General features: G+C 47.5%; 1 protein-coding gene, 1 long non-coding RNA gene and 1 pseudogene across 14 annotated transcripts in view; 1 reads left to right on the top strand and 2 right to left on the bottom strand.

The window, feature by feature from the left end:
- Vwa5b2 (von Willebrand factor A domain containing 5B2) overlaps positions 1-8,212 on the bottom strand; it is a 15,895-nt gene extending 7,683 nt beyond the window's left edge. For 4 of the 12 annotated variants that reach the window (XM_029470397.2, XM_085832351.1, XM_085832347.1 and 1 more), the window contains exons 1-11: positions 6,835-7,618; positions 6,430-6,578; positions 6,180-6,350; positions 3,286-3,517; positions 2,973-3,130; positions 2,199-2,330; positions 1,830-1,954; positions 1,321-1,476; positions 566-676; positions 272-480; positions 79-190 (exon numbers count right to left, since the gene is read on the bottom strand). In XM_029470397.2, the coding sequence (XP_029326257.1) occupies positions 79-190; positions 272-480; positions 566-676; positions 1,321-1,476; positions 1,830-1,954; positions 2,199-2,330; positions 2,973-3,130; positions 3,286-3,517; positions 6,180-6,350; positions 6,430-6,568 (1,545 nt within the window). In that variant the 5' untranslated portion in view covers positions 6,569-6,578; positions 6,835-7,618. Of the gene's footprint in view, positions 1-78; positions 191-271; positions 481-565; positions 677-1,320; positions 1,477-1,829; positions 1,955-2,198; positions 2,331-2,972; positions 3,131-3,285; positions 3,518-6,179; positions 6,351-6,429; positions 6,594-6,834; positions 7,619-8,084 lie in introns of those variants that run through there. The other 8 variants (XM_085832349.1, XM_029470402.2, XM_085832350.1 and 5 more) reach the window with 5 other exon arrangements.
- The window catches only part of LOC147000601 (uncharacterized), a 24,213-nt gene continuing 3,952 nt past the window's right edge, over positions 7,688-27,948 (top strand). Inside the window, exons 1-2 of one of the 2 annotated variants that reach the window (XR_015045761.1) lie at positions 7,688-7,848; positions 13,476-13,673. This is a non-coding gene — a long non-coding RNA (uncharacterized LOC147000601). Of the gene's footprint in view, positions 7,849-13,475; positions 13,674-27,199; positions 27,483-27,948 lie in introns of both variants that reach the window. The other variant, XR_015045760.1, reaches the window with a different exon arrangement.
- LOC110312110 (mitochondrial import inner membrane translocase subunit TIM14 pseudogene) lies at positions 15,119-15,436 on the bottom strand (annotated as a pseudogene).

The raw sequence follows: 27,948 nt of genomic DNA, 5'->3' as shown, positions 1-27,948 counted from the left end.
GGCTTCCTTTCAGATTTTGTGTATAACTCTAGAGAGAGACCTCCAGGAGTAGGTGAGCGAGCATAGGCTCACACTCACCTTAGGCTGAAGTCTCTCCCCGGGCCTCAGGAAGTAAGCCTGCCCTCTGCTGAGGACAGACAAGTCATGAAGCAGCTGGCGGCAGGCAGGTGCCAATGCAAAGGAGAAGCACCTGGCAGGGGAGGGAAGTAGCTGCTACATTCAGGAGTATCTTAGGGCTATCAGTCTTAGCTAGTTACATCTGCCACTCTACCTGGCTGCCCCTCTGTGCCACCTCATAAACTCCAGGGCTTGGTGAGTGGTGGCAGCCGTTGGCGAGGCAGCAGTGATCAGGAACAGCTGTCGAGGGTAGGCCCTGTGCTGGGGCTGCCCTAAGGCCCAATCCAATACAGCCAACATATCAGGGGGACCACTCATAGTCTGAAGAGTCTCAATGCTCTCGCAGATCAGCTGCACAGTGTCCTGGAGACAGAGGTCTTAGGCTGGGCTGGGCTGGACTGGACTGAAACCTCTCCATAGAGCCCCCCAAAGCCTGACCCATACTCACATCACTGCAAGGCCGGCTCTCTGGGAAGAGTGGCTGTACCAATGTCCCAAATATGGCTAGGTTGACTAGCGTCTGAGCTGGGAGAGATTTTACAGCCAAAACAATGGCATCCTGGAGAAAGCCAGAATGGAAAAAAACATGAGAAGCCCTACTGGCACTGGTAGAGAACAAGGAATACCAGATTGTTTATCTTCTTCAAGCTGTAGTTAAACAGGGGGCTGGCTGAGGTAACCAGAGAAGCCCTGAACATATGAGGAAGTGGGTCCCTGGGAACAGACGGAAGCCTTGAAGTATGTGAGAGACATTTGGGTGTGGGGACTCTCTGGAGGAGTGTGTGTATGTGAGAGAGAGAGAGAGAGAGAAGTTTTTGTCTCTGTGTCTGGCTTACAGAGTATGACTCTGTAGAAAAGAGAGACCTCTTTGGCACCAGAGACGGTGGCATACACCTTTAATCCCAGCACTCGGGAGACAGAGGCAGGTGAGTTCAAGACCAACCTGGTATACATAGTGAGTTCCAGGACAGCCAAGGTTATATAGACAGACCCTGCCTCAATGAGTCAAAAAGAGTGGCTCTTGGAGTCTGGGAAAGACATGTGCATGTATGAAAGAGGCAGAGGTAAAATGTGCTCCCCCTCTGGTAGATTGTATGTTAAGCAACAAGATAACTCCTGGCCTCAAAAGGCTACCTATGCCTACCTCAGCTGCTGCCAACCCCTGCTCCCATGCCTAGGGTAGCCACATTGAGCCCCACATGCCTTGTGTCCTGCACCACTGCCATCTAACAGGAAGAGGAGCTCCCGGGTAGCTGCATTCAGGTGTCCAGGCTTAGAGCTCAGGTCTGGGCAGAAGTTCAGCACCAGCACAGGGTTCAGCAAGATGTCCTTATGGAAACGTCGCTGCAGGAACCAGACCTGAGCACAGGAGCCTGCGTTAGCCTGAGCCAGGGGCAAGGCAGATCTGTCCAGGTGGGACAGAGGGACCAAGCCTTGGGGACTTTTTCTATCCGATTCACTTAGAGGGGCTCTCTTTTGAATGATAGCATGGGTGTTGTCTATCTACATTAGATCTCCTTCCACCCTCAAAAGGTTATCTCAGAGAGATTCATGCAGGGCTTTCTAGGACTATGGATGCTCTCTGTGATAGTGGAAGCACCTACTGAGAGAGCAGACTGAGAACAGAGGCCCCTCATCCTGACATGGTCCATCTTCCTATTTCTTATGTACAGTTTCAGCCAGTACCAAAGCTTGGCCTTACATAGCCATACCTGCCGTTCCCCACCACTGTCTCTTTGCTGCAACCTCTGGAAGTCACGGCGGGCCCTCACTTGGGCCTCATATTCTGCTGAACTCAAGCTGCCAGTCTCCAGCATCAAGTGTGGCTGATGGGGCTCTGAAAAGAAGAGGCACAGCCCTGTCAGGTAGCCCCTGCCCCTGAAACCCCAGGCTGACCAGCCCTTCTGTCTTCAGAAGACTCCAGCATCCTCCAAGATGACCTGGCCCCGTCTTGCTCGGGGTTCCGAACTGTCGTTGAAAACTGCTTCCATGCCATTCCTAAGCATATCAGAGCTAGCCTACTATGTGCCCCATCTCTCACAACTGGGGTGTGCTGGCCTACTGTGTGCCCCATCTCTCACCACTGGGATGCAAGAGGATCTCCAAAGCCCGATCACACTGGTGGCCCTCTGCCAGGGTGACACGGATAGTTGCTGCAGAGCTGGCATGAGGGAGGGCATCTGCACGCAGAGCATGAGAGGGGCTCTCCAGGCCTGAGGAACAGAAGTAAAGAGGGGTCAAAGTCACTTCACTTTAGGCCCCAAGACGGTGGCTACGGGCAGGGATTATAGCTGATTTAGCTGAGTGCTCAGAGTCTTATCTTATACAGACTTACAGAAGGCTTATACAGGCTTATACAGACAAGGAAGGACTTATCTGCTTAAAGGGGCTAGAATGTGGTGAGTTCCCAGTTCTGTGCTGGAGCTGGTCAGAAAGTTACATAGTCAATTAGCATCCTTCTTCTCCCCCCCCCCCCACCTCTTACACAAAGAAAATCCTTTACATGGACCAGGACCACTGTATCTCTCTTGATACTGATGAATGGAGTAGTATATAAATTAATGACATTGTTAAAACTAGTGTGGAAACCAGTCTGGCACAGGCAGTGGAGGCAGGGGGCTCAGGAATGCAAAGTTATCCTTGGTTACATAACAAGTTTGAGCCAGCCTGGACTATATGAAACTCTGTCTCAAACCAACAAAAGAGCAAACAGGCTAAACCAAAAACTACTAATTAGTGCTTCCCAAGACAGGCAGCTGTCTTCTTTTTACTTCTGTCCTCTCGCCTCTGAGCTGCAAATTATTCCCCAGTCTGACAATAATGACAGGGAGGCTAGGCTAGACCAGATAGCCCACCTGCCAACAGACATGGTCCGGTCACTAGCATCTCGAAAGAGAAGGTATACGGAGCAGGACAGCGGGCAGGGCCTGAGAACACGTCCGGAGGGGCAGTTGGTTGCTCCCAGGTCGGCCTTTCCTCCTCAGGGCTGCCTACCCCAAAGCAGCTGGTGGGGCTAGAGGGGAGCATGAGGAGGGGTGTTAGGCTTTTGTGAAAGTCACTAACCTTTCTGGCTGACTGGCCCCCTCCCTGCTTCACTCAGTCTAGCCCCTAGGACTCCCTCTCCCACAACAGACCCAGAGAACTTGAGGGAGGGATGAAGAGAATCACCATAGGCCCAACCTGTCGTCACAGAGCCCCGGAGACCTGGGGGACCCTGGCAGGTTTGGCTGGGCCAGTGGGGTGAACACAGTGGGCAGGGCCACATGCATCACCCCATCAGGCCTGGAGGGCAACTCCCGGCTGCTGCACAGGGTCACTGTCATGGTACCAGCTGCAGCCACAAGGCCAGTGGGCAACACCAGTGTGGACCGGGCTTGGGCCAGATTCAAGACAAGATGACCTATGATAAGTAAGAAAAGGTTTCAGAGAGCACTAGAAGGGGGCAGAGAAAAGGATATCAGTAGGGAAACTGAGGCACAATGCCAGGCAAAGCAGGACTTTGTAGTGGGCAAGGCACATGAGGCAGGATGACACATGAGGTGAATGATGGTGGGAGAGTCAGGTTGATAGAAGGAATGGGTGGGCTATCAACAGCTTGTGCTCTTGCACAAGGGAATAACGGAATAACATGACTGGAGGACTGATGAAAAGGGGTGTTTCCACTCCTAAGATCCTGGAAAGCCATTCTTCCACTGTTTAACTTTAGTTTGCAATCACCCTAAAGAGCCTCTCTTGTGGACTGACACCTCCCTCTAGACAGGGGACCTGACGTGTTCACAGATTCTCTGCACCTCTGCTCTGAAAGGTCTCACCAGTACTCACTAAGGTGGCTCCTGGGCTCTACCTTTTCAAAGAGGTGAAGGGCAGCAGTGTGCTTAGAAGCAGGTTGAAGGACACAAAATGGCATTTACATGCAAAGCACAGGCTCTGTTGTAGCCTTGAGGTGGGGGGTCAGGGTGGGAGGGAGGGAGGATAGGGAATGGGGGAGTATTTTAAAAGATTTGCCACTGCTACTGGATGTGACTACACAGTCTGGTCCCAGTTCACCTTTGCAGCCTTGTTTTGCTTTATCTAACAATCATTTGTTCATCTTTTCCAGAAATACTTGCTGGACAAGATAAAAGGAAGAAAAAAGATCCAATAAGAAAAAAAAAAAAATCCAGCACTTGGGAGGCAGAGGCACACGGACCAGCCTGGTCTACACAGAGAAACCCTGTTGTGTTTTATAAAAAAAATCAGGATATGTTTTGTTGAGCCAGGTATGGTGAGGTGGGAGGGGTGCCTTGGCAGTCCATGCTGAGGCATCCCTTCTCCCTAAGGTACCAGCCATAGGATGGGTATAGTGTAGAATAGTTTATTTAGGGCATGGGAAGGGGAATTGAGGAGTGAGTAGAGTCAGAGAAAGACACACACACACACACACACACACAGAGAGAGAGAGAGAGAGAGAGAGAGAGAGAGAGAGAGAGAGAGAGAGATTGGTATGGTGGCTTTCGACTTTAATCCTAGTACTTGGGAGGCAGAGTCAGGCAGATCTCTGAGAGTTCAAGGCCAGACTGTCCTGCCAGTAAGAAGAATAGAGTCAGGTTTTGAGTCTCAGCTCTGTGACTTCTAATTGTGTCATTTGACAATCTTCTTGGGAACCCTTCATTTCCTCATCCATAAAATGGAGAACATAATTATATCTGAAAGATTATGGTGATGAATAAATGAATAACTAATGCAAAGCACCCATTTAAGGAGCATGGCCACTGCTTTTGTTCCCAATAAGAGGTCGAAGGAGCCAGGCAGTGGTGGTGCATGCCTTTAATCCCAGCACTTGGGAGGCAGAGGCAGGCAGATTTCTGAGTTCAAGGCCAGCCTGGTCTACAGAGTGAGTTCCAGGACAGCCAGGGCTACACAGAGAAACCCTGTCTTGGAAAACCAACCAAACAAACAAACAAAAAAAAAGAGGTTGAAGGGAACAGTGCACACTCTGTGCTCTCTGTATCTAGGACACCCAGGTGTTGTGAGCTGAAACCCACTTGGAGTCCTGTGTATCCATCACAGTGTTTACACCATCACCCCTAATCTCCCTTCACCAATTCCCACTCTTCTAGTTCAATGCTAGTTCCTCTTTCTGGAACATTCCTGGGGCTAGAACCTAGACTTTATTCTTGCTTCTACCTGTCTGTTAGGCTTAATCCAACTCTCCGCACCGCTGGATTCTTTCTTTTTTTCTTACCTGATAGTCGTATGGGCAAGAATCAAATGCATATATAAATAAATAAACAAATAAATAGGATGCAAACCTCAGAACACAGCACAGGGCAGGACTTCCATGCCCTCCAGTACTCACTGGATCCCTTTGTCCCAGGTTCTATGTTAAATGACCTAGAAATGACCAAAGCACAGCCCCAAGCTCAGGAGGCAATGTTTCGGGAGAGATAGACAAGCAGATACAGTGACATTTATTCTCCCTCTTAAGTGCTTCTGACTGGGGAACAAGGGGGGAGCACAATCAATTATTTGTGGAGGATAAGGGAGAATTCCATAAGGAGAAAGCATTTGAGTAACTCTCAGAGAACAAGCACAAACACATTAGTTAGAGCCAGCGGATGGTAGAGCAGGGCAGTATAAATTGAGCTTTAGCGAGGAGTGAGAACCTGGGCTGTTAGACAGGACAGTGGATTTGATTCTGGAGCTAGTCCGTTCATAGGTTCACCGGAACTCGGCTCATGTGTGTAGTCTAAGAGGCAAGGGATTGAGGAGGAGATAGCCTGCCTCATCCTAAAGAGACTACGGCTACCTGGACAGTAGAGGTCTTTGGTACCCTGAAAGTTACTTTGTGCCTATTGTGTCTGCCTAGCTGCAAACGACAGACTCAGCCTGGGCCACATTCTTTCAGCACCAGGTCCAGGTCAGATGCCCAGTCCATGACTGCTGGATAAAGGGATAACCAATGGATGGAAAATAAAATCAGTGTCTGGAAGAAGAAAGGAGGCTGGCGGTGTTAGCGGAGGCACGAGGATGCAAGAACCTGAGCTGGCATTCGAGGGCGCGGGCTCGGGCTCGGAGCTTACCCTGTGCGCAGCGGCGGGGCGTAGAGGTCCCTAGTTCCGGGCCCAGCGCGCGACAGCAGGCGGCCTGCGATCGGCGCCTGCTATGCAACTGGAAGGTGACCCGCCGTCCGGCCGCCTCGGCCTCAAAGCCAGATACCACCTCCGCCTCAGCCAGAGGGTACACGAACACGCCTGCGAGCAGGAACAGGCAGACCTGCTCTCGAACCCCGCCTGGTATTTGCTACCTCCCCGCGCCCGCACCAGGTCTCACCGTCCACCGGCTGGGGCTGCGGGTTGTGGTAGGTAAGCCGGGCACGCAGGCTGAGGCAGGGTCCCTTGGCATAGGCCCGGACGCAAGAGTCGGTGAGCGGCAGCGGCGTCCAGCTGGTGGGGCAGTACAGGCCAGGCATGGTGCCCACCCTGAGTGAACAGGGGCTGGATGAGGGGCGTCCAGCGTCATGAAAGCTAGCTATGCTACCTGACCCTATCGGGTACCTGGGGACCTGGGGATGAAAGCTTGCAGAGGGAGCAAGGCTGAGTCGGGAGACTCCCACCCCACCCCCACCCCCACTCCCACTCCCAAGCCGCAGCCTCCAGGCAGACAGGTGGCAGGGCAGATAAGAAGAGGGGTGTGTGTGTGTGCAAGGATGGCAAGATGGACATCCTCGCCCGTTACCTGGGTAGCAGGAGCAGGGAACAGCTCTCCGCAATGGGGGAGTGGAGGGTTAATGGTTAACCCTCCAGTCCAGGCGTCCTCCAGTCCCGCTGCGGGTTTCGAGCCGGGGGGCTTAGGGGGGGTGTCCACAGCTGTTCCTGCACCTTCTCGGGGCCTCACCACCGCCCCCGTACCTGCCCCCTGCCTTCTGGCTCTCCACGGTTGCCAGCTGTCGGAAGTGGTGCTTCTGGAGAGATGGAAGATACTCTGGGTGGAAAGCAAAGGTTTAAAGGGCCAGCATTGCCCTAGGCGCCCCTAGCTCGCAAGGGTCCCCAGGGACCGGGTGAGGTCGGGAGCTGAAAAGGCTGCAGTCTTTATCTCTCCTTGCCTTTCGTGACTGGAGTACTGAAAGAGGCTGTAGACCGTCTTGAAAGGTTGCAGTAGGAAGAACTAGAAAGGGACGGGAAAATGCGTCTCGGGAGGTCAGATGTGCAGAGGTGTCGCGGCAGCGGGAGTCCATGTCATCTGGTCTAGAGCGGCTCTCCCCGCCCAGGCTGGCCTGAGACTTGGTAGCCGCAGGGGATGCTACAGGGTGGGTCTTGGGATCGCCCCCTCCCTTTGGGCAGCCCAAGCCTCACCGTCACTTCTTGGTGGAGTTGTGGGGCGTCGCGACCAGACAAGAGTGGGTGATGCTTCCTCTGATGTCCAGACTGCCCTTGTTCCTGCACCTGCGCGATCCACCTCGGAACTACCGCTGAGATCCTGTGAGCCAGGAGAGGGGCGCCAGCCGGGCTGCTGGCTGGTAGTCCCGCCCGGGTTCCAAGAGGCCGCCCCTCCAGCCCGCCTCTGCCCCGCCCGCCACTGCGGAGGGGGCTGCGGCTCCGTTCCTTCGGGCACCGCACCGCCTCCGCGCGTCAGCTCAGGCCGGCAGAGCCAGGCAAGAGACCGCAGTGCAGAGAGCCGGTACCCCAGCCACTGCACGACCCCTACCAACGGCACAGTGAAGCTGAGCGCCCCCTCTCCATCCTTCTGGAGGTAAGGAGTTTCGTGAGCAAAACAGGGCGGCCGAGTCTGCAAACACATCCCCCCTCTTCCCAACACTGCAGTGGCCCACCCACCACCACCCCGCCCTGGGTGGACTCCCGCTCACTGCAGTGACCCTCCCTCATCACCGCATCGGAAACCATTTAGGCCTCGCCCCCCACAAGAAGCAAATAGGTTATTGCAGAAACCTCCCCTTTTGCGGCATGTGCCTTCGTTTGTGTGCTCACCAAAGCGATTGTCCTCAATCGAGTCTCCCCATCACTGCGGCGACGTTCCCACCCGGAAGCACCCTGGGCTCCTTCACTGCAGTGTTGTTATACCCTTCCTTTTCTGGGAGTGGGGAGGATGCGCAGGATGGCTTCCTTGCTCAAGGGCCTCCAGAGTAAAGCCTTCTAGCTTTCCCAAGGGTGCGGGGCTGCTCCTGTCACAGCAGTGGTCCCCGCCTCCCATCAGCCTAGCACCTAAGGTGGGGGCATTCTTGCTCAGAAAAACAGGTTCCTTGAAATTGGCAGGATTTTCGCGTGTTTCTCACTGCAAAACGTTAGGAAGATCTGTAAAATCTCCTCTAGGACCTTGAGGGAAGAGTCTGGGAAACCCGGGAAGTGAGAGAAAGTAAGTATGTTTGGGGTCACCCTTACAAGCACTCCTAAAGATGCCCTATTCCAATTCTGCAAAAAGAAGTTAAGGAGTGCTGTAGGTGGGAGCATCCAGAACTGTGAGATTGAGGTAAGAGAGTTTTTGTTTGTTTTACATATAGACGTCCAATAACACACCATTTGTTAAAAATACTATTTGGAGCCATGCAGTGGTGGTGCAGGAGAACTACACAGAGTTGGAAAAAAGCAAAACAAACAAATACACACACACACACACACACAATTAGGGATGGCTCCGTGGGTAAGGGTAAAAGCACTTTGCTGACAAACCTGATAACCAGAGCTTAATTCCTGGGATCCACGTGTTAGAAAGAGAGTATTGACTCTCACAGGTACATGTGTGCTTTACCTACATGAATGCACATAAGTGACATGCACGCCTGCTGAAAGACACCAGAAGAGGACAGCAAATGCCTTGGAACTGGAATTTGGGTGGTTGTAAGTTACAATGGAGGTGCTGGGAACCCTGGTTCTTTGCAAGAACAAGTGACTTTAATCCCTTAGCCATCTGCCATCTCTCCAACGCCAAATAGATGTTGGGTGTTTTGTTTTTGTTTTTGTTTTGTTTGTTTTTTGTTTTTTGTTTTTTTGTTTTTTTTTTGAGACAGGGTTTCTCTGTGTAGCCCTGGCTGAACTGGATCTCACTCTGTAGACCAGGCTGGCCTCAAACTCAGATATCTGCCTGCCTCTGCCTCCCAAGTGCTGGGATTAAAGGCATGTGCCACCACTGCCTGGCTTTAAATTAATTTTAAAATGTTTTAAATACTATTTGGGGGAGGCAAAGAGAAGGATCATGACTTTGAAATCAATCTGGACTGTTATCTTTTTGTTTTGTTTGTTGTTTTTGTTTGTTTTGTTTTGTTTCATTTGGCTTTTTTCCCCAAGTCAGGGTTTCTCTGTGTAGCCTTGGATGGTCTGGAATTCACTTTGTAGACCAGGCTGTCCTTGAATTCACAGAGATCTGCCTGCCTCTGCCTGAGACCTTACCTTAAAAATAAAATAAAATAAAACTCTAACTTTTCCTCGATTGAACCGCTTTTGTCAACAGTAAGTCTGTGGGCTTGTGAGATCGTGGCTCAGTGGGTAAAGGCATTTGCCACCACGCCCAATAACCTGAGGACTGTCTCCAGAACCTACACGGAAGAAGGCTGTGTATGATGGCATTATGTGCCCCTCCCCCACAAATATGCTCCAAAATAAATACCATGTAACTTTAAAACTTTTAAATCAAAAGCCACTTGATTATGCTTGTCTGAGGGTAGCTTTTGGTTTTCTTTTCTTTCTTTTTTTTTTATTAGGTAATTTCCTCAATTACATTTCCAATGCTATCCAAAAAGTCCCCAATACACTCCCCCCCCAGTCCCCCACCCACCCACCCCCACCCCTTGGCCCTGGCATTCCCCTGTACTGGGGCATATAAAGTTGGCAAGTCCAATGGGCCTCTCTTTCCAGTGATGGCCGACTAGGCCATCTTTTGATACAAATGCAGCTAGAGTCAAGAGCTCTGGGGTACTGGTTAGTTCATAATAATGATCCACCTATGGGGTTGCAGTTCCCTTTAGCTCCTTGGGTACTTTCTCTAGCTCCTCCATTGGGGGCCCTGTGATCCATCCAATAGCTGACTGTGAGCATCCACTTCTGTGTTTGCTAGGCCCTTGGTTTTCTATTATGCTTAGATATTTATTATTTTGCCCATATCACAGTTTTGATGTGAGCAAATACTGAAGATAGATAAGGCAAGAAATTCTTGCCTTAAAAAGGATTCCTCTATTCTTGTTTTTCAAAAATAATTTGAATTATTTTAGTTCTTTTGCCTTTCCATATAAATTGTAGAATAATCTTGCATATATGTACTTTTGGGAGTGGCTATATATATATATATATATATAGTCTCTCTATGTAGCCTTAGCTGTCCTAGAACTCTTGATGTAAACCAGGCTGGCCTTAAACTCACAGAGATCTGTAGAGAGAATCTCTTGTGTGTGTACTGTGTGAACCCATCACCTGTCAATAAAGAGCTGATGGCCTATTAGCAAGAGGCAGGAAATAGAAGGCAGGAATTCTGATAGAGGTTGGAATTTCACCCTGGGCTCAGGGGAGACAGACTCATGAAACTGAAGAGAGGTAAATAGCCATATGGTATACATAGACTAGAATAAATGAGATATTTGTCATTAGCTAGTTGGGAACAAGCCCAAGCTTATGGCCTAAGCATTGACTCATAAATAATTAAGTCTCAGAGTCATTATTCTGGGAACAAAATGCTCCTGGTTACAGAGATCCATGTGCATATGCCTCCTATGTACTGGGATTAAGGATATGATTAACAAGGATACCCTGACAAGGTTTCAGGTTTTCGAGACAGTCTTGATAGTGTAGTTCAAACTATGTTCACACCCATAGCAGTCTTTCCTGCCTCAGCCCGAACCACAGCTGGCTCAGTTAATCTTTCTGTTTGCTTGAGACAGAATCTCTCTGTGTAGCCCTAGCTGTCCCGGCTCTTGCTCTATAGACCAAGCTGATTTCAAACTCACAGAGATCCACCTGCCTCTGTTTCCTAAGTGTCTGGGTTGAAGGTGGCTGCCACCATGCCAGGCCAAGGCTAATCTTATCTCTAAAAATTCTTGCTGGAGTTGGTGAAAGTTCAGGCTGGACATTTAGCAGATGTGGCCTCAAAAAAGAAGAGTCCTTAGCCTCGTGGCAGGGATTTTGTGTTCTGTCCTTGAAACACCTCCAGGCTCAGCACAGACTCTAGAGTTTCTCGTTGGTACAGATCAGATTCATCATCACAAATTTACCAAATCAAGAATTCCAGATTGGGGGAGAGGGGTTAGAGATGACTCAGTGTGCAAAGACAGTTGCCACTCAAGACTGGCGACCTGAGGTTGATCCCTGAAACCCACATACAGAGAAGGAGAGAACTGACTCCACAAAGTTGTCCTGACTCCCACATGTGCACTATGGTGCATGCATGTGAGCACATATGCATGCATGCATACATACATGCATACATACATACATACATACCACACACATACAGAAACACACACATCACATGCAATGTTTAAAAAAATGATAATTTCAGATAGGGGCTGGAGAGATGGCTCATGGCTATGAGTGCTTGCTGCTTTTTCAGAGGACCTGAGTTTGATTCCCAGCACCCACATCAAGCTGCTCATAACCGCCTGCTCCAGGAAGTCAGTCACCCTTCTCTGGCCTCCACTGACACCAGTGCACAGACACACATACACACACATAAGAAGTACGTAAATATACAAAATTAAATTTAAAACAAGATTTTATGTATAAATTATGTATGTCTATACAGGTGAATGCAGAGGCCCGAGACATGGTCCTTCTGCAGCAGGAGGCACAGGTAGTTTTTGAGCTGCCTGATGTGAGTGCTGAGAATCAAACTCAGGTCCTTTGGAAGAGTAATAGAAGCTCTTAGCCACTGAGACACCTCTCTAGGCCTAATTTTAAATTGTTATTTTATTTTATGTGTATAGATGTTCTGCTTGAATATATATGTGTGTGCATCACTTGTATGCCTGAGGCCAAAAGAAGGCATCAGATCCTCCAGAACTGAAGTTACAGACAGCTGTGAGCTGCCATGTGGGTGCTGGGACTTAAATCCCAGTCCTCTAGAAGAGCAACTACTCGTAACTGCTGATCCATCACTCCAGCCTTAACATAAAATAGTTTTAAAAAAATTACAAGGGAGCAGGAGATTAAGAGGTTGACTCAGAGGTTAAGAGCACTGACTCCTCTTCCAGAGGTCCTGAGTTCAATTCCAAGCAACCACATGGTGCCTCACAACCATCTGTAATGGGATCCAATGTCCTCTTTTGGTGTGTGTGGTGACAGTGACAGTGTACTCATATACACAAAATAAATAATTCTAAAAAACATTACCATCAATGGGAGGAGAGGCCCTTGGTCCTGTGAAGGTTCTATGCCCCAGTATAGAGGAATGCCTGGGCCAGGAAGCAGGAGTGGGTGGGTTGGGGAGCAGGGGGAGGGGGAAGAGGATGGGGGATTTTTGGAGGGGAAACTAAGAAAGGGGATAACATTTGAAATGTAAATAAATAAAATATTTAATAAAAAAATTACAGCTGGCTGTGGTGGCACACACTTTAATCCCATCACTTGGGAGGCAGAGGCAGGTGGATGTCTGTGAGTTCAGCCTGGTCTACAGAGCAAGATCCAGGACAACCAGGGCTACATAGTGAGATTTTGCCATGAATACTCTCCTTCCCCCTCTCCAAAGGCACTGGACTAGAGAAAGCCAATAGCTCTCAAGTTCACATTCCCTCAGCAAAGGAAAACCTGTATGTGATTAGATACTTGATCAGAGTCCAGCCCCTGGGCTGGCACAGCAGGGAAAGGCACTTGCTGCCAAGCCTGAGTTCAATGTCCTAGACCCACACACACCATCAGTAGACTCCTGCAAGTTGTCCCCTGACTTCTCTGCACACGCCATGCCATGTGCACACCCACATCCACCAAGTGAATAAATGTAATGAAAGTGAATTAAAGAACACAGCCCCTGAAGCTGCCAGAGAGACTCTGACCAGAAGAACATCTCTACAGTATGCCCAGGGACACTGCAGAGTTAGTTGTACATTGTCAGCTGGAGTCTGTGAAGGAGGTCACAGAGCTTGATGACACAGTTTCAGATTGCAAAATGCAAGTCATTTTTATTTAAAGGAAAGTGTTTGTATTAGAGTATACTTTGTTTCTAAAGATTTATTTGTATGCCTATGCATTTTGTCTGCATGTAGGTCGGGGCTCCAGTGCAGACACGGTGCCATGAATTCAAAAGAGGGCACTGGATCATCTGGAACTGGAGTTACAGACAACTGTGAGCTGCCCAGTGGGAGCTGGGAACTGAGCCTAGGTCCTCTGGAAGAGCCACAATGTCCTTAATTACAAACTCGTTTCTCTCTTTTTTAAACCCAGGGGAGCAGGGAGTTGCTGAGACTCTAAGGATTGCATTAGACCTGATATTAATTCTGGAAGAACTGGCACTATTACTATGCTGTTTTGAGATGGGCCTTGCTATGATGCCCAGTCTACTGTCTAATTGGTTGGCACAAGTGGCCTCCCTGCCACATATCCCAAGTACCCAACACTGCAGATATGAGCCATCATGATCAGGTATTGTCTTGAATCGAATTCACAGTCACACTATACTTCTTAGTTTAATTAGATTCATTTTGTTTACTTTTTGGTAGTGGGTGTTAAACCCAGGATTTCTCACCAGTGCTCAGCAAGTTTTCTCCCACAGAGCTACATGCCAGCCTTTGTTTTTGAGACAAGGTCTTTCTTTGTTGCCCCAGCCTGGCCTCAAATTTGATTCTCCTGCCTCAGTCTCCCTAATGCCAGAATAGGAATACACCTACCATTACATCTGTTTTTGTTTGGTTGGTTGGTTTTTTTCGAGACAGGGTTTCTCTGTGTAGCCCTGGCTGAACTGGATTTCACTCTGTAGACCAGGCTGGCCTCGAACTCAGAGATCTGCCTGCCTCTGCCTCCCAAGTGCTGGGATTAAAGACATGTGCCACCACTGCCCGGCCTGTGTTTTTGTTTTTGTTTGTTTGTTTGTTTTTAAACTTGAATTTTTAACTGTTTCAAAGATGTACGCATTTCAGGAAGGGGGTTTGATTGAGCCTTGAGTAGGGACCACGAAACCTGTGTGTGGTGGCTTGAATGAGAATCTCTCCTTTAGGCTCACCTAGTCCAAAGTTGGTGACACTCTTTGGGGTGTGTGGTGGTTTGAATATGTTTGGTCCAGGGAGTGGCACTATTAGGAGGTGTGGCCTTGATGGAGGAAGTGTGTCACTGTGGGAGTGGGCTTTGAGACCCTCCCCCTAGATGCCCAGAAGTCAGTTTGCTTCTGGCTTCCTTTGAATGACTATGTAGAACTGTCACGTCCTCCAGTCCATGTCCGCCTGCATGCTCCTGTGCTTCCTGCTGTGATCATAATGGACTGACCTCTGAATGCCAGCCTCAGTCAAATATTTTCCTTTATAAGAGTCGCCTTACCGGGCTGGAAGGATGGCTCAGTGGTTAAGAGCACTGAGTGCTCTTCCAGAGGTCCTGAGTTTAATTCTCAGTACTCACGTGGTGGCTCACAACCATCTGTAATGGGATCTGATTTCCTCTTCTGGTGTGTCTGAAGACAGCTACAGTGTACTCATATACATATAACATGAATAATTCTTTTAAAAAATTAAAAAAAAACAAACAAACAGTTGCCTTGCTCATGGTGTCTCTTGACAGCAATGGAAACCCAAGCTAAGACAGGGTGGTCATGGGGAGGTGCAATCAGACCTAAGGGGGGAGGGCATTAGGAAGGCTTTGAGAGCATATTACCCATCCTACTTTCTTTTTCTTTTTCTTTTTCTGTTTCTTTTTTTTTTTTCATCAGATTACATTTTGTTTGTTTGTTTTTTGTTTTTTCGAGACAGGGTTTCTCTGTGTAGCCCTGGCTGTCCTGGAACTCACTTTGTAGACCAGGCTGGCCTCGAACTCAGAAATCCCCTTGCCTCTGCCTCCCGAGTGCTGGGATTAAAGGCGTGTGCCATCACACCCGGTTTACTTTATTTTTTAGTTTGTACTTCTAGTAAGTCTTTAGCTTCATTGATTTTGGCTGCTATATAAGAAGATCCTCCCTTGTCTGGGTGATTTAAGAGCATAATCCGGTGATGAGCATCCCTGATCGTCCCTTTATTGGCTTACACCTAATATTAATGCTGCTTCCCATTTTGTCATTTTGGGTTCAAACCCACCTCTATAGTACCCACCACTGAAGGCAGATTTTTGGTAGACTGAAAAACTTGTTTTACTTGAGACTTTACACATCCTGCAAATCCTGCAGCAGCAATGGTCAATCCAACTGCTACCGCTGTACTGGCCATGACTCCACCCCAAGCTTGGCACTGTGCGCTCATCCCAGCACAAGCCCACTGCCACGTTATGCCTGTGTAGAACGATGGGGCCCAGACAGCACTGCTGCCACTTCCACCAACACCGCACAATACAGCAGGGCTCTGTTTCTTTTTTAAAAAAGATTTATTTTATGTATAGGAGTACACTGAAGCTGTACAGATGGTTGTGAGCCATCATGTGGTTGCTGGGAATTGAACTCAGGACCTTTGCTTGCTCCATCCCCACTCGCTCTTGCCCAAAGATTGATTGATTGATTGATTTAAAGATCTATTTATTATTATACATAAGCACACTGTAGCTGACTTCAGATGTGCCAGAAGAAGGTGCCAGATCTCATTACGGGTGGTTGTGATCCATCAGGTGGTTGCTGGGATTTGAACTCAGGACCTTCGGAAGAGCAGTCAGTGCTCTTACCCACTGAGTTATCTCGCCAGCCCACCCATGCTACTTTCATTTCCCCGTCTCTGCTTCATCCTTGCAGCTGGAGTTGTGGTCACTCAGCTTCCTGCTCTTGCAGCCATGCCTCGGCCAGCTGCCATGCTTCCCCACAAAGAACTCTTCCCTCTGGAGCTATAAGCCCACATAAACTCCTTCATATCACTTTTATAATAATCTCTTAGTCAGGGTTTCTATTTCTATGACAAAGCACCGTGACCAAAAACAAGTTGGAGAGGAAAAAGTTTATTTGGCTTACCCTTCTCATCATTATTCATCATTGAAGGAAGTCAGGAACTCAAACAGGGCAGGGGGTGGGGTGGGGTGATGTCTTCATGGGAGCTGGCTTTCTTCCCATGGCTTGCTCAGCCTGTTTTCTTATAGAACCCAGGACCACCATCCCAGGGATGATGTCACCCACCACGGGCTGGGCCTTTCCACTTGAATCACTGATTGAGAAAATGCCTTTACTGTTGGGTCTCATGGAAACATTTCTTCAACTGTAGCTCCTTCATCTCTGATAACTTTACCTTGTGTCAAGTTGACACAAAACCAGTCAATCATTATACACAAAAACAAAAAGAAATCAATATACTGCTACTTGAGATTTGAGATCTAAAGGGTAAAGAAGAATTGTCAAAGATAATGACAAGGGGGGAATTTTCAGGTAGAACAGAGAAAGCTTGCCTCTTAGATGATGGCAGCTCTAGTGTGGAGGGCTCCTTTAATCCCAGCACTCAAGAGGCAGAACAGATGGATCTCTGTGAGTTCAAGGCCAACCTGGTCTACATAGCAAGTTCCAAAACAGCCAGAGCTACATAATGAGATCCAGCCTGTCTCAACAACAACAACAACAACAACAACAAACCAAAACCCTCCAAAACCAACTAATGGAAAGTCATGAGAGCAAGGTCAGGAATAAGTGACAGATACAGAGCCAAGGACAGCTTTGAATCCCCTGCCTCCACCTGTACTGTTGAGGTTGCATGTGTATGCCACAGAATTAAAATTTAAAGGGATATTCACATGATGGTGGGGAGAGCCAAGAATACTAAAAATCAGTAAGGAGTCTGTCAACTAGGGAGAGCTGAGAGGTCAAAGCCAGGCTGGGCCTAGTGGTTTATACTATGCATACAGAGGCAGGAGAACCACGGCAAGTTTGAGGACGGCAGGTTTGAGGCCGACCTTGTCTACTAGCAAGCTATAGGCCAGCCAGGGAAACAGAGTGAGATTCTAGCTCAAAATCCAACAAACAACAAAGAGAAATCTAAGCTGAGCCTGATAGTTTAAGCCTCTGTATAATCCCAGATATCAGAGGGCTAATATGTAAGCAGACCTCAAGGTCTACCTGGGCTGAGAGTGGATTCAAGGTATGTGTACCTGTACACATGTGTCCAACAGCCAATGCACACATGCAAACACATACACAATTATAAATTATTAGAGAATTTACTTAACTAAGAATTTACAAAATCAGCTGGGTAGTGGTGGCACTTCCTTTTTTTTTTTTTTTAAAGATTTTATTAAGTTATCCAAATGAAGCAGAAAGATGGCATGGCTTAATCATAAACAGTATCAGCTTCCTAACTAAAGTGTGTAGTCACTGCAATACCAAGTCCAATCCAAATGTGAGAGGATTTTCTGCAAGAGACTGAAAAAGTTGGCCTTGAGCATCTCACTCTGCAGCATCCCCAGTGCTGGGTCCCCACAGGTAGTGTATGGAACCCAGGAGTTCTGTGTTAGGCAAGTACTCTACCAGTTGAGCTCCATCCCAAGTCAAGAGAAGATGGTTTCATGTGTGGTAGTGTGAATGAGAACGGTCCCCAGAGGCTCCTATGCTTGAGTATGTGGTCCCAGTATTGGACTGTGTGGGAAGGATTGGGGGGTGTGGTCTTGTTGGAGGAAGTGTGTCACTCCAGATTCTGAGGTTTCAAATGACTCTTGTGATTCCCAGTGCACTTTCTCTGCCTTGTGTCTATTGGTCAAGATGTAAGCTCCTTCTTCTCCATCATGGACTCTAACCCTCTGAAACTGTGATCCAAATTTAAATGCTTTCTTTTATAAATTGGCTTGGTCATAGCACTTTATTACAACCATAGACAACTAACTTAGAAGTTGGGACCAGGGAGTGGGCTATTGCTGTGACCAGCCTGACTGTGCTATCGTTTCAAGACTTTGAACTAGGAAAGTTATTGATCAATTTTAAATGGGTTTAATGGGCCATCCTGGTAGGGTCTGGGACAACAGTTGTTCTGAAATGGTGCAGACTGTGGGGTCCCAACTCAAAATGTTGCAGAGGGGAACAATATTAGCAACTGTGCTAGAGGCCATTCTTGTTATATTTTAGTGAAGAATGTGGCTGCTTTTGCCCTTCTTCTAAGAATCTGCCTGAAGCTAAATTAAAAAGTAACAATTTTCCTTAATGGTGGAGCTTTCCAGATGAACAAATATTGACTCTGCTGTGTGGTTATTAGTGACCGCTTATATGTAGGTCTATAGTGAAAAAAGAGTAATGAGGCACGCATGCACACGTGTGCACACACACACACAGAGTATAATTTAAGGAGCACCAGGATTTTTTTAAAAAATTTATTTATTTAAAATATATAAGTACACTGTAGCTGTCTTCAGACCCACCAGAAGAGGGAGTCAGATCTTGTTACAGATGGTTGTGAGCCACCATGTGGTTGCTGGGATTTGAACTCTGGACCTTCAGAAGAGCAGTCGGGTGCTCTTACCCACTGAGCCATCTCACCAGCCCGAGCACCGGGATTTAATGTTGGAGCTAAGACTTATGCTGAAAGAGACAAAGAGAGAGAGATGGAAGCTGGAGAGATGGCTCAGCAGTTAAGAGCACTGGCTGCTCTTCCAGAGGTCCTGAGTTCAATTCCCAGCAACTACACAGTTGCTCACTATCATCTGTAACATAATCTGATGCCCTCTCTGGACATGCATGTGTACATGCAAGTAGAGGACTCACATATATAAAATGAGTAAATCTTAAGAAAAAAAGACAAGTGTGAGAGGCCTGGTTTTGTTTGTTTGTTTGTTTGTTTATTTATTTATGGTTTTTCAAGACAGGGTTTCTCTGTATAGCCCTAGCTGTCCTGGAACTCACTTTGTAGACCAGGCTGGCCTTGAACTCAGAAATCCACCTGCCCCTGCCTCCCAAGTGCTGGAATTAAAGGCGTGCGCCACCACTGCCAGGTGAGGCCTGATTTTAAACACAGTAAAGGGAAGGGGTGCCCTCAGGGAAAGACCCCACACAGCTAAGCTTCCAACTTGTAAAAGAAAGCAAGGCCTGAGTGATTTTCTGTTCCTAAAGAGCAACTACAAATCAAAGCTGGTATTAATGTGATTCAAGGGGAAAAGCTGATAGTAAAACCCGGCAGCAACATCCATGTGCTTCTGGCTTTTGAGTCATCGAGGAAATCCAAGTAAGGCAGTGTGGCATCTTCTTCATGGTTAAGGAAAACCTTTGAGGCCAGGCAGGTATGAAGCTGTGAAAGTGAAGCTTGGATCTCACTGGAGCCTCCAAGATGGCCGAGGTGCCAGGGCTATGGGATGTCTGCAAGGGAGAGCTGGATGCAGGGAATAAAACCAGCCCAGGAGAGAACACGTGTTGCAGTCAGCAGGCAAAGCATTTAAAAGGAGACACCAGACAAGGGGCTACAGGATTTGAAATTTATTCTGATGGATGTGTCCCCCCGACTCACCCATACTGGTCTAGATTAGGTTGGCTTTGAACTTGCAGAGATCCACCTGCCCCTGCTGTCTGGGTGCTGGGATTAAAGGGGTAAAACATTGTGCCCCAACTTCTTGTTACTTGTAAGGACTCATTTTTGACTGGACTCAGACGTAGAAGCTCTCAACAAAGACAACCTACATCTCTTGGCAGTCTGCTCCCGGTGTTTTTGTTTGGCTTCATCCTCTAAGGATGAATATTCTGCAGCCTCTTCATTTTTCTTAGTGCACTGTTTCTTTTGTGCAATGTATCCAAATTTGCCTTGCAGGACACTTAGAGAAAAAAGACTCTCAATCTTGGTTGCTTTTGTTCTGGCCTTCTTTGTTTAAGGCTTTCTGACAGATTATTGGTGGACACAGTATCTTCTTTAGAGAGATTATAAAGCTTTGAGGCTCTACTAGCTTTTTTGAGCCCCAACCAGCAAGACCATCGACCTACATTATCATGGCCAAATCAATTCAATCAAGCAATTAATCTAAAAAAGCTTTTAAACTCATGTATACTGGCTGTCTCCTTAAGCAACAGGGAGCTAACTAAGATAGATACATATGCGGGAAGGGGATGTAGCAACTTTGAAGCACTTGTTCTGATACTTTTATACTTAAGGATACTTTAGGGTGGATGAAGGCTGGCTCCATGGGTAAGGCCACTTGCTCTGCAGGCATGACGACCTGAGTTTGGATCCCAGCACCTATGTAAAAAGCTAGGGACGGCTGTGAATGACTGAAACCAAAGCTTTTTGGGGTAGAGACAGAAGGATCCCAAGAGCTTGCTGGCCAGTCAGCCTAGATTAACTTGGGAGCTTCTGCCTTAACTAGAGGTGCTGGTTCAGGGCTATGATGTGAGGAGAAACAAAGGAAGACATCTGATGTCCTGTTTTGTTCTCCTCACGTGCACGCACATGCACGTACCACATATACACAACACACACACACACACACAGAGGAATAAAAAAGTACTTAACAGGAAAATTGAAACACAGATGTCAGAGTTAAAACACTGAATCTGGAAAGACTGGGGAAGGTAAGACAATGAGACAGCTATGTTAATCAGATAAGATGTTGGCCAGAGTGCCGAGAAAAATAACCAAGCCCGTCTCAGTCAGGCTGCAGTAAGAAGTACTCTGGAGGACAGAAGTAACCCTTTGAGGAGCAGGCACCCTTACCTTTCCGTTAGAGCAAGTCTCTCGACTATCTGCGTAGTCACTCCTTTATGCACCCAACTGTAAGAGACCTCATTACAGGTAAGGTCTCCAGGGGAAGGCACAGTGAGAAGTGGCAGAGTGGTCCTGGGCAGCTAACCCTCCAGGGGGCCCTGCACTGCTCTCTCAGAAGGGCCGATTGCTACTTTTTCTTGCCTGCTAAAAATAAATTCTTGCTTGCTCTACCTGTTTCCTCTCTGGAGCCCAGATCTGAGATCCTCTCCATGGTGGAAGATTGTTTCCCAGATTGGGATCTGAGGAGCTGAAGAGGAGGGACCTCTCCCTAATGTAGAACAAAAAACCTTATTTCTCCATGAAACCATTTGATGTCCCACTGTAAGGGTCCACGAATGGAATGATACCCTAGACTCAAATAGTATGTAAATGCAAAAAGTGTTTTATTCTGCAGCAGTTCAGCATGCTGGGGTCTCCCATTACCAAGACAGAGAGATCCCCAAGTCAGCTTGCAGGCCTGATTTAAAGCATATTAGGGAATTCCAGGGTAGGTGACCTCTGTGTTATCTGTTGAGACCATCTCTATGGACATTCCATTACCAGCGTGTGGGGGCTGGAAACTCCTGCTGACCCACTGTCCTTGCCTCAGGCCTGGTGACAGGGCAGCTCCTGAGGCCTGGACTTGCCCAGTCTCCTTAACTGCCAATTTGAAGCCCGTCATGGAATCAGCCTAGCCTTCTCACCACCTCCTAGAATATTTTGGTGTACATTACTGTAGGCATAATGTTATTGTGTACTGTGTAAATTTAGATTATACTTATATTAGTCTTGTGTCCCCATATCTGGTTGCAATCCTTACTCTAAGACTCTCTTGTCTCAATGTTGTATAACATTGTTCCCCAATTATTCCCTGATTGGTCAGTAAAGCTAGCTGATCAGCCAATGATTGAGCAGAGGAGAGAATAGGGATGGACTTCCTCCTAGGCAGGGTAGGAGAGTGATGAAGTAGGGATTAGCCATGGGGAGAGAGTCCAGGAGAGAAAGCCATGAAATGCAAGTATCTTGGTGATTTCAGCTGGGAGGTAGCCAGATTAGCACAAAGGATAAAAATCGATTAATACTGCTCAGTTGTTGTGCCCTTAAATTTTTGTTAATAGCCCAGACTTAATAATTCGCTAGCTAGCCAGGCTAAGAGAAAAACTGCAACACGTATACAAAGACACTAACACATTACCTACAGTGTCATACTCCTGCACAACCTAACACACCCACCCACCCTGACACTAGTGATGATGTGGCTTTACTATGCACTCCTCAAAACCAGCTTCAGCTTTGCTGAGATACATGAGATCTGGCAGGGCAGAGAGGCACTGAAGCACATGACAGGCTGCCAGCGCAGGAGCCCATCAGTCAAACTGGGAGGGGCAGGGTTGGGGTATCTGGTGGTGATGGGGCACACTCCAGACCGCATTATGTTCCTGCAGGCGTGCCTCTCAACTTTATCCTTGTAGGAACAGTGACCTCTGAGGGAAAGAACAGCATGTAAGTCAGTGGACCCAGGCCCAGTGAACCACTGAGGTACAATTGATGAACAATCCAAAAAGCCATCAACAGGAGGAAAGGCGGTGGCAGTTGTCACTGAGTGTGCATCTCTTTGAGCTTTACTTCCGACAGCTTTATAACATAATAAACATAAGTCAGACAGAGAAGACAAGGAATCAACATAACCATCCTCTCTGGTTGAGTTGCTAAGCAAGTATTTGGCTACTGAACCATCTCCAGCCCTTGGCACATCAGTTTACAGGGGGAAGAGTAAGCCTCTAGAAAGAACATGTAGGAAATGTCCGATCGGATGGCAGGTTCTTTCCTCAGCAGCCACTTGTCCTGAGAAGGCTTGCTTGTGGCTGTCCCAGTCAACAGCCATACTGTGAGGTGGAGGAAGGTCCTAAGGCCTGTACTCAGTAGTGATTAGGTGGCCTATTTTGAGAGGCAGCCCAGTTGGAGGAGAAACAGTCACCTCAAACTCCTCTGACACATCAAACCCAGGTCTGACTCAGCAGGAAGGCAGACCTCTAGAATCATGAAATCATGCATGCTAAGTCAACCAACATGTCTGTGCTGGACAGTTGTTGTACATACCTTTAATTTCAGCATTTGAGAGGTAGAGGCATAGAAACAGATGGATCTCAGGGTGTTCAAGGCCAGCCTGCTCTACCCTGAGTTCCAGGACAGCCAGGGCTACAGAGAAACCCTGTCTCAAATATCCACAAAACAAAATACCATTTCTTTTCTTGGGGCTCATGTCCAGTAAGTTAGGTTAGCAACTGTGATTACTTAGGGACTTTCATGTTAATATTGTGAATTTGGTAGGATCTAGAGTCAATCAGGAGACCAACCTCTGGCATGTCTACGAGAATTTCTTTTTTTAAAAAAATATGTGTGTGTGTGTCACCTGTGTGTAGGAGCCAATGGAGGCCAAAGAATATTCTTTGGATCTGGACTCAGGCAGTTGTAAGCTGTCCAACATGGGTACTAGGATCTAAGCTCAGGTCCCCTGGAAGAGCTCTTGACTCCTAAGCCGTCTCTGAAGCCTCTGTAGGCAATTTATTACTGGGATAGCTGAGGTGAGAGAATACAGCATAGGTGTGGGCAGTGCCACTCCAGTGCTGGGTCCTAAACTAAACAAAAAGGCTAAAAGGGGATGAACAAGCCAGGCAGTGGTGGCGCACGCCTTTAATCCCAGCACTTGGGAGGCAGAGGCAGGCAGATTTCTGAGTTCGAGGCCAGCCTGGTCTACAGAGTGAGTTCCAGGAGAGCCAGGGCTACACAGAGAAACCCTGTCTCGAAACACCAGTAGAAATTCAGCTGACAGTAGTGGGCCACACCTTTAATCCCAGTACTTGGGAGGCAGAGACAGGCAGATCTCTGGGTTCAAGGCCAGCTTGGTCTAAAAAGTGAGTTCCAGGACAGCCAGAGATACATTGTGAGATCCTGTCTCAAACCAACCAACCAACCAACCAACCAACCAACCAACCAACCAACCAAGTCAGCTGATACCAGGCATGGTTGTGCACTCGTGTAACCCCAGCACTTGGTTGGCGGAGGCAGGGAAATCTTTTGTGAGTTTGAGGTCGTCTTGGACTACAGAGTTCCAGGACAGCCAGAGGTAGTTTACAGAGTGAGACCCTGTCTCAAAACAAGCAAACAAACAACAAATAAGATTAAGTAAGTAAATAAATTGGCCAATGGGGACCAGGCTTAGTGCTATAATCCTAGCACCAGAGAGGCAAAGCAGGATTGTCATCAAGATCAAGGGCAACCTTAGTTACATGAGAGCCAGTCTTCATAAAACAACACAGCCGCATCCCTGGCATAGTGGTACAAAACCCAGGCGAGGGAGAGTCACAAGCCTCGGAGAGGAGGAGGGGCACATGGGGAGACAGGAGAACAAAAACTTGGAGCTCTATGAAGTAGTGAATGGTGGAGTAGGTCTGGAATAGAGCACCCAGGAAAAACTAGATGTGTGTGGTGTGTGTGGGTGTGTGCATGTGTGCATGTGCAGAAGAGTCAGAAGAAAACATCTTTACAGTGGGAGAGCCCAAGATTAGGTTCTTTCTGGGCCCAACAATACAAAGGGGTGTTCATTTTGACTGTGGAATCTGACTAAATGTAGTGGTTTCTAGTCACATAGCATTACAAGCCATAGCTCACTAAAAATCAATAAGGCAAAGCCAGTGCAATGGTTCAGTGCATTAAGGTATTTCTCACCAAGCCTGACGGCCTGAGTTCACCTGGGACCACTCAGTGGGAAGGAACCAACCAACCCCTGCAAGTTGTCCTCCAACTACAACAGGTGCAGTGTGGTATGTGTAGACATATGTACATGTAAATACATGTACAAATAAATGTAATTTAAAAAAATTAAAATCAGTAAAGCAAACAGGATGTGGTACACATATCTGTAAATCATAGCATTTGGGAGACAGAAGGGAGATTAAGTAAGGCCACTTGTGGCTAAATAGTGAGGGTTTGGGCAGCCCTGGGCTATACTGAGACCTTGTCTAAAAACAGTTGTGATGGTGCTGGCAAGACACATCCTGTTGCTTGCAGAGCCTAACAGTTTGTGGTAAGTCTGGAGAAGCGGGAGAATCAGACCTTCTGGTGCAGTGCAAATCCAGCCCATTGTGCTGAGTCCTAGAAGGCTGCATAGGAGCTGTGGTTGTGGTTCCACCTGTCCAAGCTGGTGCCTATGTCAGTCACCAATGCTGCCTTCCCTAATGGAGGAGGTCCTTTGGCCCTAAGCTGTGACTACCAGCAGATTCAGGAAAATGACTCCATGTACACTGTAGGACTGAGTGAGACCCTGTGGGCATTATTGCCCACTTATGACTTCTAAACACCATCAGACATCAAACCGTGGAATGTGTTCTTCACCTGAATCTGCTCTTCCCACCAGCAGAAGTCCTCTGTGGTAGACACTGGTATAAAGCAAAGTGCTCTTGGTAACATCTAGCCCATGGCCATTCTAGAGCACACTTGACACCTGATCAAGAGCACTGATGCAAAAGGCCACAGCAGATAACCTATCTGATCCAGCAGGAGGCTGATATTGTTGACATCCATTCGGTCTGCTTGGCCTCCAATGAATGTGTGTGTGTGTGTGTGTGTGTGGTGTATATGGGAGGTCCTGAACATACACTTAGACAAGATCAGGCTAAAGCAAGAAACATGTTGTCCAGGCATAAGTTAAGCCAAACAAAACCAAAGCCTAACAAGAACAAGAGTCAATAAATCCTGCAGCTCACAACAAATAGTAATGATTATTATAATGACTAAGCTGTGAGATACTAGAAACAGGAAGGCAGGCATGAAGTGTATCTTAGCAACCACACTCCTCTCTGAGCAGTGCACCTAGCAACCCAGGACTCCCACTAGCACTAAGCTGTTCATACATCCCCACTCTGGACAATGGAATAACTACTGTTATTTTATGATCAAACATGGACAGTTTCTTTTGTTTTTAGAAAGTCTAACTGTGTAGCCCTGGCTGGTCTGAACTATGAAAATCAGGCTACTACTCATGGAGAGTCATCTGCTTCTGTCTCTCAAGTGTTAGAGTTAAAGGCATGTACTACCATGTCCAGATCAATTTCTATTCAAATGTATTTCCAATATATCTAGGTACAAGGGAAGGAGAGCCAATCTAGCCTGGATTGCCTTGGGGTGCACGATCAGCAAGGCAGAACTGCGTCTACAGGCAAACTTTTAGGGACATCCTCCATTTACCATCTTAAGCCTGTGTATTATTGGGTGTGCACATGATTACAGTCAAACACATTATGGAAAGGGACATGTGCAGTTGACACAGGCTCATGCAACCCAAGCCTGTCAGACAAAATAGAAGCATACACCCTAGTAACCGAATTCCTCTAATCTCTCTAAAAGGCAGTCCCGACTGCCATCAGGGCCCTTCTACCTACACTCATGTGGCCTGCTGCTCTCTTCAGCCTTTTCTATTGCTTTGCTTTAAATAAAATTCTCTTGCTACTTTTGAGGCTTTCATTTCATTCTTGAATAAAGATCCAAGAACCTGGAAACATCCCTGGGCCCAGACTACAAGTGACAAAGCCCACAAGTGACAAAGCCATAGTGGGAGTTTTCCTTGTGTCACCTATTTAACAGTTATTAGGGGCATGTGATTACACTTTGACTGATAAACTTGGATTGCATGAGCCTATGCTCACTGCCCATGTCCCTTCCAATAATGCATTTGTTTTAATCCTGGGCACAACAATGTACAACTCTCCAATACACTGTTATTCCTGTTTTACTGATTAGGGAAAACAAGGTGTTGAGAGATGTAATATACCCTTCTTACTCCATACTGGGCTCCTTAGTTTATGAGTTAAAAACAAATGGGAGGGGTAGGGAGACAGGTCAGTTGCTAAAGTGCTTGTCTTACAAGCAAGAGGACCTTGAGTTTGATCCCCCAAACCACATAAAAGGCCATGCAGGGTAGTGTGCCTATAATTTGAGTGATGTTGGCTCCTGGAACCCTGCTGGCCAGCTAATCTAGTTTATTTGGTAAAGTTCCAGGAGAATGATAGACTGTTTCAAAAGGTCAAAGGGCCCAAGGAGTAACTCCTGAGGTCGTCCTCTGATCTCCACAGGGATGCACTCATACATACCCACACGTGTGTCCACCAACACACATGCAAATGTACACATACATGTAACAAACTAAAATGCAAAGAGCTGAGTGTAAGACCAAACTCATTTAGGGCAGTGCTTATGCAGCATCTCCAGTGCCTATGATCAATCCCAGCATTGGCACAGACATGGTCTGAGGGTGTGGTCTCTTATCCTACCTTATCCTCAGCTACACTTGACTTCCAGGTTATCTGGGCCAGAGGGAACCTAGCAAGATGTCCACTAGATCTCAAGGCACCAATAGCATATGGAGATGAACAACTTGTCAACTGGCCTAAGTGCCTTGCAAGAACTATACTGAGGAAACCATGACTTCTGAGGAGCAGCCAAGCTATCCATGTGGTGTTGATGAGTCTAGTCCGGCCAAGAGAGGCAGAGTCCAGGATTTTAGTGAAGACTGCAGCCTTCACTGACTAGCCACTGAAAAACTCAAGACTTGATGTAGGCTCAACAGCTTCAGGATAGGCTGGTAAGTTTGCTTTCCAACCGAACTAGCCAGTGCAGTGGGTAGTTGTTGAGGCAGAGTCCCTGCCAGTCCTGGGGTCCTTTCCTCTTGTGTTTTCTGACACAGGGCTGGCTGGCACTGCCATCTCATCTCCAGCATTCTCACAGCACAAGCAGGCTTACCTCACTGTACACCTGAGCATGTCATAGGCCATACACTGTAGTCACCGAGTGCCATCTCTTTTCTGGAAGGCTCCAGCACATGTGAAGGAGACTGGCCCATGATTAGTTTTGGAAATGTCTTTTCCCAGTCCTTACAGTCAGCTTGGGTACACACTAAGCCCATGCTGAATTTCATTTTCATACTGTGTGGTGGCCAGTCCGTAACAGTGCCACAAAGAACCCAGGGGGTTATGTGGTTTGCTTTACTTAGCTTCTACTGTGGCCTGAAGTGGAAATTTCTGGTTTCTTTGGAGACTCAGTTAAGTCAT

The sequence above is a fragment of the Mus caroli genome, unplaced genomic scaffold (genome assembly GCF_978045245.1).
Source record: "Mus caroli unplaced genomic scaffold, Mus_caroli_1 scaffold_17, whole genome shotgun sequence".
NCBI lineage: Eukaryota > Metazoa > Chordata > Mammalia > Rodentia > Muridae > Mus > Mus caroli.
This window is presented reverse-complemented; position numbering and strand designations above follow the sequence as displayed.